The 18,060-nt window shown below is 39.7% G+C and overlaps 1 protein-coding gene across 1 annotated transcript; it reads left to right on the forward strand.

The window, feature by feature from the left end:
* Window positions 1–5,980: 5,980 nt before the first annotated feature.
* Window positions 5,981–18,060, forward strand: VDAC3 (voltage dependent anion channel 3). Its single transcript, XM_063079125.1, has 10 exons — window positions 5,981–6,188; window positions 8,347–8,415; window positions 9,225–9,274; window positions 10,213–10,215; window positions 12,186–12,338; window positions 13,262–13,314; window positions 14,476–14,703; window positions 16,026–16,176; window positions 17,033–17,090; window positions 17,525–18,060. The coding sequence occupies exons 2-10, from the start codon at window positions 8,349–8,351 to the stop codon at window positions 17,614–17,616; spliced, it is 855 nt and encodes a 284-aa protein (XP_062935195.1). The 5' UTR covers window positions 5,981–6,188; window positions 8,347–8,348; the 3' UTR covers window positions 17,617–18,060.

Below are 18,060 nucleotides of genomic sequence, written 5' to 3' on the forward strand. Positions count from 1 at the left end.
TCCTGAGGCACTGAGAAAGTATCAAGAGAGTTTATCTGAGCCAATATGTGTGACTGTAGCCCAGGAAAAACATCACCAACTTGCCTTGGGAAGTGCTTTCCAAAGGGCTGGCAGGATTTTAGCATTTTTATAACCACACAGCAAGGAAGGGCAAAAAGGAAGGGGGTGATACTGTGAAGATGTGTATTCGGTCTTCGTCCCAGTCTCCTGACATACAAGTCCTAAAATCCTTAGAATCCCCAAAGTGCTGAGTCTTTTTGTATGTTAATGATGGCTGGCAACCCCTAGGTAGCTTCAGGATGGGGGCTGGTCACAGGAAACAGCAAAATGGGACTGAAACTTCTGGGGAAGGGCGAGGGGCTGATCACCAGTGGCCAATGACTTAATCAATCACGCCTATGTAATGAAGCCTTTGTAAAAACCCAAAATGCCTGGGTTGGGAGAGCTTCTGCACAGCTGAGCACGTGGAGGTTCCTGAAGGGTGGTGCACCTGGGGAGGGCATGGGAGCTCTGTGCCCCTTCCCCATACCTCACCCTGTGCATCTCTTCATCTGTATTCTTTGTAATATACTTTATAATAAACCAGTGAACATAAATATGTGCTTTCCTGAGTTCTGTGAGCCACTCAAGCAAACTAACCAAACCCAAGGCAGGGATTGTGGGAACCCTGATTTATGGTTTGTTAGTGTTGGGAAAATGGAACAATTTGGTGAGCCTCCCCTCGCCTCAGAGCCGGTTCAGGGTGGTTTGGTAACATTGTGTGGGTGGAGTGAGTGCGCCCACACAGCGTGGCTTTGGCTGGTGTTTACTGCCTTGGGCACCTGCCCTGCGTGGCCATATTTTTCCAGACCTGCAGTTTCCAAGAACCATGTGGCCAGTTGCCTAGCTTATAGACCTGCAGGAAGGGGTCTGGTGACCCAGCCTGGCGTGTGAAGGGTTTGTGACCCAGTCTGTGAAGGGGCTTGAGGGGTCTGGGAGCTCCAGACCCAGCCCTAGTTCAACCATCGGCCCAGTCCGTGACAGGATTGTGAGCAGGATAAGCGACATTGGCCTTAGCCTTCGCCTCGCAGTAGCCAGATAGTTGGTCAGAAGTTCCAGAGGCCTGGACATGCAACTGGCACCTGAAGTGGGAGGCAGTCTTGGGGACTGAGTCCTCACCCTGTGGGATCTGACGCTATCTCTAGGTAGACAGTGTCAGAATTCAACTGGAGGATACTCCACTGAAGAATTGCTGGCTTTCTTGCCAGTGGGGAGAAATCCCCACACATTTGTCACAGAATTCGGTCTTCTGTGTTGATTGTGCTGTGAGAGCAGAGGAAAGACAGTGTGTTTTCCCCACTCACTCTTACAAGGGGACAGCCCCTTTATCAGTGTATCAGGCTTTTCATTGGTTCCATAGCATCACATAGGCTAATGACTGGTTCTTGGTTACATCCTATGTACAAATGTATTTGTAAGGGTCACAAGATACATTTTCAGCATTCCTAAGTTAATACAAATTCTTTAGGCATTGATAAGTCTGGTGTTAGGTTAAAAATAATCTTGTGGTAACAGTTCCAGAATGTGTGGAACCCCATTCCAGATCCCTGAAGGCTTTTAGGAACTTAGTTGACCTTAGAGCAGGTTTCAGGTTTATCAGCTCCATTGACTAGTTTACTTCCTGGGATCTCCATTTTAAAAATGAAGACAGTGAGGCTCAGGAGCTAAGTAATTTGCCCAAGATCACGCAGCTAATGAGATGCAGATCTAGGATATGAACATAAGTTTTCTGGCTCCAAAGTTTATTCTTTCCTATACCACATATACAGCTCACGAGCTGAAGTCCATTCCCAAACATATCCAGTTGCTTGAAGCATAGCTAAATATTCACTAAAATGCAAAGGGAACACTCCTTGCTGCTGTTTTCAGATTACACTCAACTGTAGGAGTATGTCACCTTTTCCCCTAAATTATCCTTTATGTAAACGAGATTCTAGTGCTTTACTAGGAAGTGTTTAAGACTAAATAACTTGTAGGTTACATCAGCCAGGCTGTCCCCTAATCTACACGTGGACAAAATTGGTTTCTTCATAAAACCAACTTTGTAAACATTTGCTGCCCTTTTAACATTCAGATGACTCTGACTTTGGTAGGAAGCCCCCAGACGTAACGTCCAATCCTAATTCATAACTGTATTCACCATCTTATGAAGATCTTGGCTGAGGCTCTGGGGATCACCCTTGGGAGCCCGATGCCCCACAGCAGGTTCAGTTTTTTTACCTTGTCTCCTTGCTCCCCCTTGTGATCAAGAATGAAGTGAGCACTCAGGCCCAACGGAAATTCTAAGTATGTAAGTCCAGAAGCATTTCCCAATTTCTGGTGGCAATTCCCCATGGAACTGCATTCCCCTTCTTAAAAATCTAGGTACTTCTCCACCTTATAAAAACTTCTCTAATTATAAAAGAAATACATATTTCCAAATTTTAGAAATTTCTGAAAATACAGAAAAATGTGAAGAAGAAAATAAAAATCACATATACTCTGACCTAGCAGAGACAGTCATTGTCAAATTTTGGTAAAATTTTCCCATTTTTTCTTTGTATGCAGGTACATATACATGCATTTTTAATTTATTTAATGTGCAATATAATTAGGGGCTGGACAGTTAGCTCAGTTGGTTAGAGCGTGCTGCTGATAACACTAAGTTCCAGGGTTCGATCCCTGTACCAGCCAGCCACTCGAAAAAAACCCACAAAAATAATCTATTACCAGCTCCAGCACTAGCCATTACAATCCCTACAACTACTCTGGTGAACCTCCCTTGCCCAGTCCTTTTCTCTGCCTTCCCATTAGAATGATACGCCGATGCTTATGTTTATCACTCCCTTGCTGCTGCTTAAACTACAACACGCACACATATAACTGTACATATTTTTTCTTCCTGTTTTTTTTCCTTCCTGTTTTTTTTCCAGAGCCTTTCTCCCAGATCTTCAAATGTTATCAAAACACATGGCTGTACCATAACCCAGAAGATGGGTATACTACAGCTTATTTAATGAATCCTCTAAATGTTGGGCATTTATGTTTTCATTTTTTGCTGCATTAAATCACTCAAGCTATTCAAGATAAGTCTTTGCACAAATATATGATTATTTCCTTGAGATGAGTCTTTAGATATGGAATTTCAGGGCATGAATTCAGTCTTCTATCATTCTGTCCCTCTGCTCGGGAAACCATTTCCCTCTTGTCCACCTGAGCTGTTCTGAGACATCATTTCCCCTGAGAAGCCATCAGTCCCCTCCCAGACACAGTAGGTGCTTTTACTGCTGTGTCCCTGTGTTCTGCTGCCTTTTGTAGAAGGCCTAGGGACATGCTTTTATCTCCTCCTTTCAAAGATGCCATCAGCTGCTCGGATCCTTAGGCCTCATAAGAATTTGGGAGTCCTTGAAAAAAAGCAAGTGGTACCTTTTTCTTTAAAGAAATGGAATTAACTAACACTGCTGTTTTTAGAATCTTATAATATTCTTACATTTAGGGTAATTAAGCTACCAATATTCACAGTTGAGCTTCTGTTCTCAGTTAATTTCTGATAGTAAAACTACATTTTCTGAGAGTAAAACTACACTAACCTGAGATTTTTCTCTCAGAAAGACAAGATGGTCAAGTAATCTTGTCTTGAGCAGGGTGACCAGTACTGTGAACCTGCCCGCTAGGGAACACTGTCTCCATGGGCATCTGGACCCCATGGCTCTAACACTTTGGGTGTTTCCTCACACATCAGCTCTGAGCATGGTGCCCTGCACATAGTAAGCAATTAGCAAATGTCTCTCAAAGAAGGAGTCTAAAGTCCCTTTCCTGCACTAAAATTCTATGATTCTATCTATTTTATAGGAGCAAAATGCTCCTATAAATGCTCCTACAATGGAGACTTTAGATTCCAGTGTGGGTGGGAAATAAGAACTGACTGTAGCTGTGAGGTGGTGAAGGCTGGAGTCTTGAAGTGGACATCTGGGTCCAGCTAACGACAGGGCCAGAGGGGCAGGAAGCAGAGAAAGGATTCCTTCCAGCAGCAGCTGTTTTCCTTAACAGTTTCTTTCATTGTCTACCTGTTTCAGGCATTGAGAGAGAAAGTAGGTCCCTCTGAATGACCTGGGAATGGTGTCAGGTCCTTTCAGAAGAAAGACCTTTGGTTAACAGACAATGAAGGAAGGAATGTTGCCAAATTCCCTTTCCAAGTGCTCTTGACAGCCTTTAAAGGTCTGCTGTATTTGACAAAAGGTCAGGTCTGAGCCAAAGCACAGGCTTAAGTTGTGGCTCTAATGTTCATCAGTATATGAATAAATGTGTTTTGCCTGTATAGCTGCTAAATTCCTATAGCATATTAATTTTTATGTGTTTTTTATCAATGAATATTTTCCATATGCCAGGCAGATGATGTGCCATGGATACATTATTTAATATCCACTACTATGCTCTGAGATAAATATTACGTAGTTCTGTTTTGCAGATGTGGAGAGAGTAAGTTGCTTGCTTAAGACCACAGAGTTGGCAGAGGTGAGATACAAACCCAGCCTCTTCTGACTCCAGAGCTCATTTTATTTGGGCTACTAGGTTATATTGCTTTACTTATTACATTTACCATATTCTGCCTCATTTGGCAGATATTTGTCTAAGTCTTACATTATAAGTCCCTTGGGGCATTTATTTTATCTTTTTTTTTTAATCTTTTAAAAATTACTTTTAAAGTTTTTTTATTAATATTATTTTTTTTTACATCTAAGATGTTGTGGAGCAGTTGGTGGGGAAGGGAACGGGGAGAGGGGGAGGGAAATAGGGTGGGAGGTGGTGGAGGGAGGGGGTGTGGTCGTATTGGCATGAAATGTCTTACAAGCAGTAGGCAAGTAACGGTATTTGCTTATCGGTTCAAGAAGCAAGCTGGTATTGTGTACTGAGCATCGCAGACCTTGTGGGGATTTTTTCTGCCTTTTTATTTTGAAATTTTTAAAAGTTATTGAAGTTTCACGGATAGTGCAATGAACTCAGATTCACCAATCGTTAACATTTTGTCATGTTTGTTTTTTCTGGACCATTTGAGTTTCACTTCTAAATACTTCAGCATGTATCTCCTTAAGGCCATTCTAGCATAACCAAGATACAGCACCCTCAGGAAATTTTACGTTGTTACAATACTAATACAGTCTCTAGTCACATTTCTTCAATTGTCCCCATCATTTTTTGTTTGTTTGTTCGTTTGTTTTTTTTTTCTAGAACAATTTCCTAGCCTTTCTTAATCTCTCGGAAAATTGACATGTGGGGGCAGCTGTTTGGCAGAAGTTCCCTCAATGCGGACTTGTCTGTTTCCTCGTGAACAGAACAAATCACACACTTTTGGCGAGAACGTCGTCTGTCCTCGTGCGTGACATCCGAAGGCGCCTCGTCGTCTGTCCCACGCGGCGATGCTCCGCTGGACCACCTGGGTGAGTGACTCCTCTGATGTGAAGTCACCTCTGCTCCTCAGTAAGTAATCTATGCGGTGACACCGTGAAACCAGACTGATGTCCTCAACAGTCCCCTGATACTTTGCCTGAATCCTTTATTCGTCTGGTGGTTCCACAGTGGTGATTTTCTGTTTCTGTCATTTCCTCTGCGTCTGTCGGTCGGTCTCCTCCTCTAAAGAAGAGCTCTCCCCCCCCGAATTACAATGTCCGCCTACCTGTGTGCCCTTAAATCACTCATCCTCTGGGGCCCTGTCTTCTCACCCTCAGGATGAGACGACCTGCGGGACACATTCCTGCATGTTGGTCGGTGTGAGATGAAGAGGCCGCGCCCCACCCACCGGAGACCGAGCGTCCGGGCCCCACGTGAGGCGCGACCCCCCTGCTAGGAGCTCCCGCGCGGCCTCGCGACAACGAGCGCCTCCAGGACACAGGCCCGCCCCCGGCCGCCGGCTGTGTGCCCGGCCTCCTGCGCACGCGCGCCGGCGTAGCCAGACGTTAGAGGAGTTGGTCGCCCCCGCCGCCCCCTGCGGCGGCCAGGCCGGCGGCGCGAGACCGCGGCGGGACACCACAGCGCAGACGCGAACGGGCGGAGCGGGCGGAGCGGGGGCGCGCAGGCGCGCGGGGGCATCGGGCCGCGCAGGCGCGTCGGCGTTGGTGGAGGAGACCTTCGGCGGCGCCGGGGCGGAGCGGACGCGGGCCCTGCGACTGGAGGTGAGGCTTCGGCGGCGGCGGTGGCGGTGGAGGGGCCAGGCGGGGCCGCGGCCGCGCAGGGGACCCGGCGGGGACCCGCGGAAGGGTCGGAGGCCGAAACGCCTGACGGGGCGCGGCCAGGGGCGGGGCGCCGGCCCTGCGCGACCTGCCGCCGCCTCGGGCTGGGCCCGCGCGGCGCCGACCTGACTCCGCCGGCGGGTGCGGCGAGCGTGCCCGGTGTCAGGCGGGGAGGAGTCGGGTCCTGGGCCCCGAGCCCGGCCCGCTTCGTCCCGCGGGTGCACCTTAGGACGCTGGGGCGAGCGACAGCAGGGGCTCGCCGCCGACTCTCACGTTAGTACCGCCCAGTTAGCGCCTCGGTGCGTGGTGCTTGTGTGTCTGCAAACAAGTGCATGTCGTAGAGCTGTCGGACGTGTGACTACAGCTCTCCTCTTGAGTAACGTGCAGCCCCTGCGTGCTCTCGATTTTTGCTTGATCACCCCAGCAGTGCATTTCCCATCAGACTCCTGGGCCTGAGAAAGTGAGCTCGAACTAGGCAGAAGTGATGTCCGTTAAACTAAACGAGCCACACGGCTTTTGCGTAGCATCTGGTACTGTTTTGAAAAATTAGAAAGCAAAATGCTAAAAGGCCTTTAATTAGTCTCCAGACGTGTATATGGTGCTTCGGAACATTTAAGTATGCCTTTTCTCTTGTCATTGTGAAAAACCAGACTGTAGAGCTTTAACATTTCTGTTTGAGTATGTATTACCTGTATTTATATACTCCCAAATTATAGACTTCTAGCAAAATTTCAACAGATACCAGCGTCAATTTGGATCATAAAGAGTAATGACATCAAATTGGAATTGGGAATATGTAAAAAATCTAGCTTCGATAATTTGAGTACGAGAAATTGAATTGTAAAATAATTGCTGTGGAAGTGAACTATGAAACCTTGTAGTTCACAGCAAACTTCTATTATGTCATGAAGTCAGTACATTTATACTACTGTTTCTTAACTTCATATATAGTTTTTATACAATACTCTTTCCCCTTAATTTTATATCATGGTGTCTGTCATATTTGACAGGTTTACGTTAAGGAACAAATTTTAAGTGAATTCCCAGTTAAGTGCATCGTAAGTGTATGTTCAGGTGTGATGGTATAGGCCGAAATTTAGCAGAAGTCTGGACTAAGAGTTGGGCTGCATATAAGTAAATATTAGTTTGAATGTGTAGATCAGGCATAGTAATTGCGAGCGCTAACTGGTACTCTGGATTTTTCTGGTATAGTAATTGGGCTAATGGGACTGCTTAAAGTGGTTCTATTACTGGTTAGTTATGGCTTTTGAGTCTGCAGTAAGGACACAACAGAACCTGCTGCAGGTAAAGATTCCACGCTATACAAAGAGGGCAAGGAATGGTGTATTCCGCAGTGTTCATAGCTTCTATGAATTTGATGTGAGGGCCGTAGTGGAATTAGAAAAGTTGGGTGAGTAGACAAGGCGAAAAGTCAGAGCGCTTTGGGATTTTGAAGGCTTTTACTTCAGAGTTTACATCAGTTTTTTTTTTTTTTTTTTTTTTTTAGCAAGCAGGCTACTGCAGGTGGAATCTGTCCTATTTCTGGTTAATGGGTACAGTTATAGCACCTTAAGAAAAGCTTTGAGAAGGAGCAAATTTCTCAGTTAATATGGTAATTCTTATTTTAGGAACTGAATTTCAGAGTAGTAGAATGTTAACCCTTGAGGATTTTGATTGCATCTATTCTTATGGTTCCTTAAAAATTTTACTTTGTTGCTTTATACAGCTGTTTGGCTTTATAACAGCCCAGAGAAAATTTTTCTAAGGTAATTTTTGCATTAGAAGAAAACAATAAGTCCAATTTCAAAGCATCTCCTTCAGCTTGCGAGAACTTTCTTTTCTTTGAAATGCAATCAGAAAGATGACCACTGTGAATCTCGTGGGAAAAGCCTTTATTCTCCAGTGTTCTGGAAAACTCTTTTTAAAGGAGCAGAATGCCTCCTCTTAACTTTGAGTGCATAGAGTATAAGCATAAATGATGCAAAGAAAGAGAAAGCTGTACTCATATACCTCTTCCCACAGGATGAACAGTGGAAGAACTATGGGTGAATAAATACCAAACGGTTATTTTTATTCCTTTATCCCCATTTTTCTTTATAAGCTATGTGTAACACACCGACTTACTGTGACCTAGGAAAGGCTGCCAAGGATGTCTTCAACAAAGGATATGGTAAGTATGCTATAGTAAATTTCCAATTTTGGGTAAGGGTTAGTGTTGAGTGCTTGCTTACTTTGTGCAAGATGCTGTGCTAGTAAAATATGGGTAAGTCTACGTTAATCTACTTCATGAGACATAAGGGGTAACTATTAACAGGCTATTAGACTTCCTTCTTTAGAGGTAGATTCCCTTACAAGCATTAAAAGCAATTATATACATATATACATGCATATACATATTTAATATTATCTGTAACATAAAATCATATAAATCTATAGTATTTGTGCATCTTTTGGCTAGCCTTGGAGACAGTTAAAGTAGGGGGTACTTTTCCCCCCTCCAAATAATGGCATTGTTTTATGAAAGTGAAGACACAATTTGTGACTTCTTTGGAGTAACATATATTCTTGGATTCCCATATACACATTTACTTTTGTGTTTTAAAGTTTAATCTTTAAAGTTTAAATTTTTGTGCTGTACACATTTGATTATTTTCTTATTAGGTAGTAATGTTAAATGTATATTTTAAGCTTGTATGTATATTGGCATAATATTTTCTAGTAATTTTGATAACTTGGAATAGTGCATATTTCTTTCATGCATTTTTTCTTTAACTTATATTTTAAAAGTTATGTCCTTATTCATTTTTAGGGACTTATTTGATTGTAATTTAGTTTCTTGTGGAACTCTTGCCTAATGAGAGTATTATGTATTTTCCATATGGAACGTATGGACTATTTCATAATTTCTGAGTTGCATAAAGTAGAGTGAATGTCAGTCACATTTTGTACATTACTTTGTTTTTGTGTGTGTGTGTCTAGGGTTTGGCATGGTCAAAATAGATCTGAGAACCAAGTCTTGTAGTGGAGTGGTGAGTACCTAAGATAGTTTTAATATCTTAAAATTATATATTAATAGCATGATTAAGTTAAAGGAACCCATTTAAAGATCAGTGTTTAGTTATGTGAAACTTCGTCCTGTAAAACCCGTAGACCACCAGGTTGGATTTTTATCGAGACCCTTTGTCATAATGATTATTCTGTGTCTTACTCTGAGAAGATAGGGAATATATGTTTTCTGACCATGTCATATTTTCTGACCATATACATACTTTCATGAGTGTGTATATGGGTACTAAAAACTTTATTTCCATTATAATAGGTTCATGTAAATTTTACTGCCTTTTTATAAAAGTAAATTTTGTCTCTGTCCCCTTTATGATTAGTTGAAACAAAATGTAGAAATAAAATGTATTTCTACATGTATGCATTTAAAATATTATTCTACAGTTTTTAACTGATGTTCATAAAGTCTTTTTTACTGTTAGTTAAGAATATAGTAAAAGATATGTTGTCATGCTTTCAAAGCATCATTAACCAGAGCTTTTATTCAGTAAATCTCAACAAGTGGATTCACTTTTCATTCATTTAATTCTCTGATTTCTCCTCATTGGCCACATATTTTTTTGGTATTTACCCATTCAGACCTGTGCAAATTTTATTTCTGGTTATGATTTAAATAGAAGAACAAAAGGCATGTGGAATTCTTACAGTACTTTGCCTTGTACTCTGTATAGTCCTGGTTTGTCACTATCATTCTTCCCTTGGATTTCTCTAGTGTAAATAAATATATGTGTACCTACCTTACTGAGATGGGCTTATTCTATATATGGTTCTGTTAAAATAGAAAAATCACTATACTCATATTGAGGAGGTTTCAGAATTCGCTCAGGTTAGGTTTGTGTTACAAAAATTATCAACTAAACTTTTTTGTCTCCCTTTCATGCTGCTGTGTTGTGGTAATATTCAGATGGTAAGGAAAAAAAGCTTATTTGTGTGCTAGTTTCTGTGCCTGCTTTTGGTCTCTGGTATTGATTTAGGATAAATTTTATTCATTGTTCCAAATTTCTTAAAGTGTGTCTTGATATTTTTATCATCTGCCATCTATTTAACATTTTTGTTTGTTTTATTGTTTACTAACATTTAGTGTAGAGCTGTGGATATTATATGCATGTTATAAATGTACTTTACACTTGTTTTGACCTAATTATGAAATTAGACAAAAACTGAAGCAATTATAAGCCTGGAACTCAACTTTACAGCATTTTTAGCCTTCTCTTTCAGATTTGTACCTCTAGTATTTTATTTAATTTATTTTTTGGTGGCTGGCTGGTACAGGGATTGGACCTGGGACCTTAGTGTTAATCATCACCACGCTCTAACCAACTGAGCTAACTGGCCAGCCTCTTCTATCTCTAGTATTTTAGCTTTTTTGGGGGGGGGGGGGTTGCTGGCTGGTATAGGGACCTGAACCCATGACCCTAGTGTTAGAAGGCCATAATCTAACCAAGTGAGCTAACCGGCCAGCCTCTTTTAGATTCTTGATGGAGCTTCACACTTAGATATGATGACGATAACAAGGAAGAAATGTAGACTACTTGTTTGCCTTAATTTTGTGCGTAAAGTTTCCCTAACACCAAAATTAAGATTTATATTTGTTATACTTGTCAAGTTTGTAAAAGGTAAATGTAAAAAGTAAAACATTGGATAGTTGGATCTACTAAAAGAAAACGATTGCCACATTAAAGAATTATGAGAACTGTTAAACATGACTAATGTTTAATCTTTTTTCTTTTTCTTTTTTTTTTTTTTTTACTAAGGCCTTGTCTTTAATGTGCAGCATGATATTCTCTTTGAAGCTTTCTGTGTGGTGTTGATAAACAGATGATAGTTTCCCAGTTTCATCTGCCCATAGAACTAGAGTTAGGAAGCAGGGTATTTGTGAAAGGGAGGATTTGTATTGCAGGTGGTGAAAGAGAACTGGTCAGGGTTGGCAGCACTTCGTTACTGTTGGCAGTATTTCAGAAATGCTCCTTAAAAACAGGGCCAATCGGAATGCTTTTTTCTTGGCCGTTCATAGACTGTCAGTGACAGGTGTTGACTGCTTCCCCTTAGATGGAGATCTTTTTCTAATTGCTTATTGTCCTATGACTGAAAGGATACTTAACTAGGAAGGAGGATCTATAGTAAAGCATTTATAATAGCTATTTGAGAAAGCACTTTAAAAGGTAGACAGGATGGAGAAGGGGGAAAGAGGAATATATTACAGCATTCCATTTTATTGTGAAAAATGGGTAGATACTTTCAAATATTGAGATTGTTTATGTTGAAAGTTTTACAGATAGTTTTGTGGACAAAAGCAATGTGCATGTACTCAATGCCACTTCGCTGTACACTTAAAAACTGTTAAAATGGTAAATTTTATGTTGTCTATTTTACCACAATAAAAATTTTTTAAATGTTTTAAAAAAGTAATAAAGTGTTGACCCTATTAAAGGGGGGTAGGGGATAGTGTTTTGGGATTTTTAAGAATCCTTAAATTAACTAATAATATGAAAGGTATCTTAGAGAATTGATCATCTTTTTCATTCATGAAAGTAAAATGTTTAAGATTCAATATTTTTGTCTTTTTAGTAAAGGCATTTATATTCAGTAAAGATATTTCTCTTTTAAGGAAAGAATTTAAGATTCCCAATTAATAAGAGAGCATATGGAACAAAAAAATACCAGTGAGAGCAGTGGAGTAATGGAAAGATCTAAAACTGGTTAAAATACTTAGAGATTGGAAAGATAGAAGAAAAGTGGAAATGAGTTGCTGTAGAGTAGGGCTGTGGTAAAAAGTAGATTGTATTTGTTTGAGATGCATTGAACACTACTTTCTGAAATGAATATTTTCTAGTTGATGAGCTAGTTTTAAAGTTATTATTTTTTCTTGATTACCAGGAATTTTCTACGTCTGGTCATGCTTACACTGATACAGGAAAAGCATCAGGCAACCTAGAGACCAAATATAAGATCTGTAACTATGGACTTACCTTCACCCAAAAATGGAACACAGACAATACTCTTGGGACAGAAATCTCTTGGGAGAATAAGGTAAGAGAAAGCACTAGAAGTTTTTTTTTCTTTAGGTTTGATTTACCTTGCTGACTGAATGATGAACAAACTCCAAATATAATCTGAACAAGATTTTTATATTTGTGGCCTTTTTTGATATGTCTTAATGTTTCCAGAAAATAAGCCTTTGTTTGTGAGTATTCTAATGATCACATCACATCTTTGTTCTGACCATTTCTCTTTATTCTGTTATACAGCTGAGCCTCTCCTGGGTAGAACAAACTATTTGTAGTAATTTAGTTTTGTAATTATTGCAAAATTGGCTCCGCAGAAAAGTGTTTTGACAAATCTCTGATGTTTTCAAGGAGAAAAATGTATTAGCAATATTTGTGAAGTGCCTACTATGTACAGGGCACTGTTTTTTGTGTTATGTCTATATGCTCATTACCATATATAGATATTATACATGTATAGCTGAGTAAATTACTTAGGTGGGCTTGTTATCTCATTATAATAATTTCAAGAAATATCAAGATTATTTTGTTGTCTTATAATTCTGTTGTTTTTGTACTGTAATTTATGTTATTTGCTGTAATGTGATTTGACCTATACATATGAACCCATTTTTTGGTGGGAGAACCAGGATGAAGGCTAGGGGTGAGGGGAGAGGAGGGAGGGGACGGGAGAGGATAGGGAGGTAATTTGTTATGTAATTTAATATTTGGCTTTTTTAATGACTTCTTTTTTCATTAAAGAGGAAGAGGAAGCTTTTCTTTTTTTAAAATTGTAACATAGTTGATTGTACATATCTGTGCGGTTGACTATCAATATGTACTGCTCAAATCAGGATAATTAGTATATTCAACACTAGACAAAGGAAGAGGAAACTTTAGAATTAGTTTCTTGAGTTGAATAAAGAATTGAAAATTACTAATTGTCCATTTTAAATCTTTATTTTTCAGTTGGCTGAAGGGTTGAAACTGACTCTTGATACCATATTTGTACCGAATACAGGGTAATTATCCAAATCCTATTTTCTGAAATGTTTTTGGAGTTTGAAGGGATAGAGAGCTTTAGAATAAGGAGATGCAATGAAAAGTTTGAGGCAGGAAGAAGTTAGGAGGTTGCTGTTTGGAATACAAGAGGCCTGTGTATGTGGTGAGGATAGAGGAAGACCCCCTTGAGGCAGAATAAAATTTCGATTTGAAAATTCAACAGACGAACAAAAATTTAGGAATTTTTTTTTGGCGGCTGGCCGATATGGGGATCCGAACCCTTGACCTTAGAGTTACAACACCACAAAAATTTATAAATTTATTACAAAGGGTATAAAAAGTTTAGGAGCTTGAAGAGTCTTGAGACCGTAGATATATTTTAAGCTATTCTGAAGATTGTGGAAGTGGTGGTATTCTGCTGAGAAGTTAATTTCTAGAACACTGCTACCAACTTGATTCCTTAGCCTCTTTAAATCCTCCAACTTCTCAGCCTCAGTTTCCTCATGTGAAAATGGGGATTGTGTCATTTCCTATCTGCCTAACATGGGTCCATGCTATCTGAAGGACAGATAATAATGATAAATAATATCAATGCAAATTGGCATTTCTTATCAGCTGTAACAAGTGTGTCCTTCCTGCCACACACTTTGTTATGTAAATGACAAATATTCTTGTAAGAGGCTCGATTGGAATAGGATAAAGACTATTAAGAATTAATTTTGTGTTTTCAGTATTGTCCTTAAAAAATGTACACTTCTCTCCATGGTAGGTTAATAATGTGCGTTGGGTGTTACTTTCTGTGGCATTTGGCATTTGGCAACATTTAAAGAGATTTGATTTCTCATATGCCTGTATACATACATCTTCAGATTATTAATTTGTTACTGAAATATCTTATTCCTCCTTGTGCTTTTGTTCATGCCTTTATGAAATTATGAAGTACCCTAACATTTGAATTTACAGTGAGGAATAGATAATAATATATGCACTTCTAATCCTAACAAAATTATTTTTGTAGAGCTAGGTCATTTGAAACATTTTTACCAAATGTATGCCATGTACCAAAGTAATATTTACTTTGGGGGAAAGAGAGGCTCTTACCCTAAAGATTCCTGGACAGTAGTAGAAACTCACGTTGTTTACATTGTGTTGTTTTTATTTGTTTGTTTGTTTTTTTACAGAAAGAAGAGTGGGAAATTGAAGGCCTCCTATAGAAGGGATTGTTTCAGTCTTGGCAGTAACGTTGATATAGATTTTGCAGGACCAACCATCTATGGTTGGGCTGTGTTGGCCTTTGAAGGTTGGCTTGCAGGATATCAGATGAGTTTTGACACGGCCAAATCCAAACTGTCACAGAATAATTTTGCCCTGGGTTACAAGGCTGCAGACTTCCAGCTGCACACTCATGTGTGAGTGTTCATAATTCATTTCTTCTTCAGTGTCAGTGCAGTCATTCAAAAATGTGGTGGCCATTAGCATGAGAAGAAGATTAGAAGTGATGGCACTTGCATGTAGTATTCCTTGGTGGACAACCTTGTGCTGTTCTCATAGTCAGCAGAACATTGCCAGGAGGCTAGTGCACTTCATGCATGGTGCTGTGCTGCTGGTAGTTACTGGCCTCTCAGCCTTTACCCCAAACTTCAGAAAGCTCTAAAATTTGTAGAAGAACCACTGGGTTGGAGAGAGCTCAGAGCATGGTTTACCTCTTGGTAAAAGGGATCTGTAGGAGATGTCTCTGCTTTCTCTGGTGCCCCACTCATCTTGGCAGTATCTGGAAGCAGGTCTGTTTGGATCACCAAGAAAACCACCAAATTGATTTGAGCATCCTAGAGCATCCCCAGTAATTCTCTGGAGGTTTTCGGGTATCCCTGGTTGGAACCGCTACACTTATCACATTCAGATGTAACAGGAGTCCACAAAGCATTCCTGGGAGTCAGTTATGTAGGCTGCACCCTGTTGTCCGAATGAATCTGAACTTTAAATTGTATTTTATGTCTTGGCCTACTGGAAACTGCTGCTATACCAGGAAGAAAAAGCAAAGGGTGAGCTATGTGTTTTTGAAGTGTTGCAGATTGCTCTCTGCTAGGTATTCTAATTCACTTATGATGGCTAAAATAAAGTTAGTGGTATAGACACAAGTATTAAAATTGATGAAACAAAATTTATGAAACAATATTATCAGGAAAACCATGAAAACTCAAGGACTAACATCTGGGATGCTTTGAAGCAATAATTTAGGTACTTCTCTGGAGCAGTGTTCCCTAGGTATTGTAGGGAGAGTGCTTTCTAACTCTAGGATTGTGTTTTAAATGAAATCTAGAATTGGCTTTATTCTTGTACATCTGTCTCTTTCCGTCTGTATCTATTTTTGCAGAATCTTTACTGAACTCTACTTTGAAGTTTCTAAATTCTATGAAAGTCCCAAGGAGACCTGTAGATTATATTTACCTGAGGTGTCTGCCTTTGTGCGTAATTGAATTGTCTAAGAAATTTACGTAATGTGGAAAAGCCAAATAAATGAATCAAGTGTTACTACATTTTAATTAGGTGGTTATAAATTGCATAACTGGATTTAGTTCCTTGTTCAGTACTCATTTATCCTAGACATTTGCTGAAGTCTGTAGTTTTACAAAATGGGATCCTTGTTTAGATAGTCTTACAATTTGTTTCCTTATTCATAATAGTGGTACAAACTAAATATTTATGACTTTTTCTTACACTATGAAAATAGGAATGATGGCACTGAATTTGGAGGTTCTATCTACCAGAAGGTGAATGAGAAGATTGAAACATCAATAAACCTTGCTTGGACAGCTGGCAGTAACAACACCCGTTTTGGCATTGCTGCTAAATACAAGCTGGACTGTAGAACTTCTCTATCTGTAAGAATGTGAATGTGCTGCCAGATTGGATCCGCCCTTATGTTTTCATCTGAGTTGTAAATGAATGTTGGTATATGGTTGTAGATTGCATGTTCTTTATTCTCTTTAATGAGCTAGCTCTTTTGTGCAACAAAAAGAGTATTATACCTGTAGTCGGGAAATGTGGGATCTAGTCCTAGCTCCTCCTGTATTTAGCTGTTGTCTGACCTTGTCAAGTCCTTTTATCTCTGTGGCCTCAGAATTTTCTTATCTGCAAATTCATGGGATTGGATTACTATTCCTGTTGCTATTAATAATTCTTATTAATAATAACACTAATTGAGCTCTTAAATTTTAGGTACTATGCCAAGGGCTTTACATGTATTATTAGCTCATTTAATTCTCACAACTACTCTGTGGTGAGTAGTGTTATCCTTATCCCTGTTTTATAAATGAGCAAACTGAGGCATAGAAAGGTCAGGTAACTAGCCCAAGGTCACTTAGTAAATGGTAGTGCCAAGATTTGAACCCAGATCTGTTTTCCTGACACCAGAGTTCATGCTGTAACCACTGTCGGATGTTATATACTGGCATCTCAAAGAATTCAGTACACAGGAGTATTTGGCTGCACAGTGTTTTTGAAAAACTTGCTGGAAGCCTTGAGCATACATTCTTAAGGTCCTCACCATCCCTACCTGTCCTATTGAATTTTTAAAGGATTTATCTTTTTATTTATTAAATTTTCAGCTTCAGTAGTACTAGATTGGCTCTAGGGTTCGTTTAGCTTTGGAAATCTAATGCATAAAGTGGTGGTTGTATTGGACTTATGTATTTGAAATTTATTGTTTTCTGTTTCTATTCCATCTCTTAATCTTAGGCTAAAGTAAATAATGCCAGCCTGATTGGACTGGGTTATACTCAGACCCTTCGACCAGGTGAGTAAAAGAACTAATAACAGAGGTTGGGGTAGAAAGCGATAAAGGAATATGAAAATAGCCTGCAGAACAGTCCATAATCACTATAGGTTGATTCAGACCATTTTGTAACATTTGGTGGTTCAGACAGAAAGTAAAACAGATCAAGTACTTTCCCTTTAAAAATATTTACATATTTGTAACTATAATTTCATCACTCTGGCCTTTGAGTTTGGTTGATCACTCATTGTTCGTAACCCTGAACTCAAAGTTTGTCCTGATCATGCTTTACTCATTACAGATCAGATGATTATAGGTAACCCTGTGCTGATTTAGTGATAGCTTGTAACTCTTGCACCCAGCTATAATCTGTGCCATTGACTCTGTCCATTGTTTCTAGAAAATTCAGATCTGATTGTAATACTTGTTATAAGTGACTCTTGTTTTCTTCCTAGGAGTCAAACTGACCTTATCAGCTTTAATTGATGGAAAGAACTTCAATGCAGGAGGCCACAAAGTTGGGTTGGGATTTGAACTGGAAGCTTAATGTGGTTTTGAGTAAAGCATCAGGTTTGTCCCTGGAAGTGAAGAGAAATGAACCCACTGTTTTAGCCTTAAAATTCTTCTGTGAAATTTCAAAAGTGTGAACTTTTTATTCTTCCAAAGAATTGTAATCCTCCCCACACTGAAGTCTAGAGATTGCAAGTCCATCCTAAGGGAGGTACTTGAAGGCTGCCTGGAAGTTGTCATGTTTGTGCCACATTTCAGTTCAGTTCTGCAGTGTTAATTTAAATGTGTTCCTCAGCAACAATGTAGTGTCATGTTAAAGGAAACAACCCGACTCTCCAGTTGTACATCACGTCCTGCATGTCCCACACCTTTTTCATGACCTTTTAATATATTGGTCTCTGTGCTGTAGTGGAATCTTTGGTTTTGCATCAGAGTAAAATAAAATAAACCCATCACATTTGGAACATAATTGCTCATCTGA

Source organism: Cynocephalus volans, chromosome 15, assembly GCF_027409185.1.
Source record: "Cynocephalus volans isolate mCynVol1 chromosome 15, mCynVol1.pri, whole genome shotgun sequence".
In the NCBI taxonomy this organism is placed as follows: domain Eukaryota; kingdom Metazoa; phylum Chordata; class Mammalia; order Dermoptera; family Cynocephalidae; genus Cynocephalus; species Cynocephalus volans.

Bases quoted from the DNA above. Each gene is read 5' to 3' on its own strand.
- VDAC3 (XM_063079125.1), top strand. From the start codon at position 8,349: ATGTGTAACACACCGACTTACTGTGACCTAGGAAAGGCTGCCAAGGAT. The intron at 8,416-9,224 runs GTAAGTATGCTA...GTGTGTGTCTAG, and splicing joins TGTCTTCAACAAAGGATATG to GGTTTGGCATGGTCAAAATA. The intron at 17,091-17,524 runs GTGAGTAAAAGA...TTTTCTTCCTAG, and splicing joins TACTCAGACCCTTCGACCAG to GAGTCAAACTGACCTTATCA.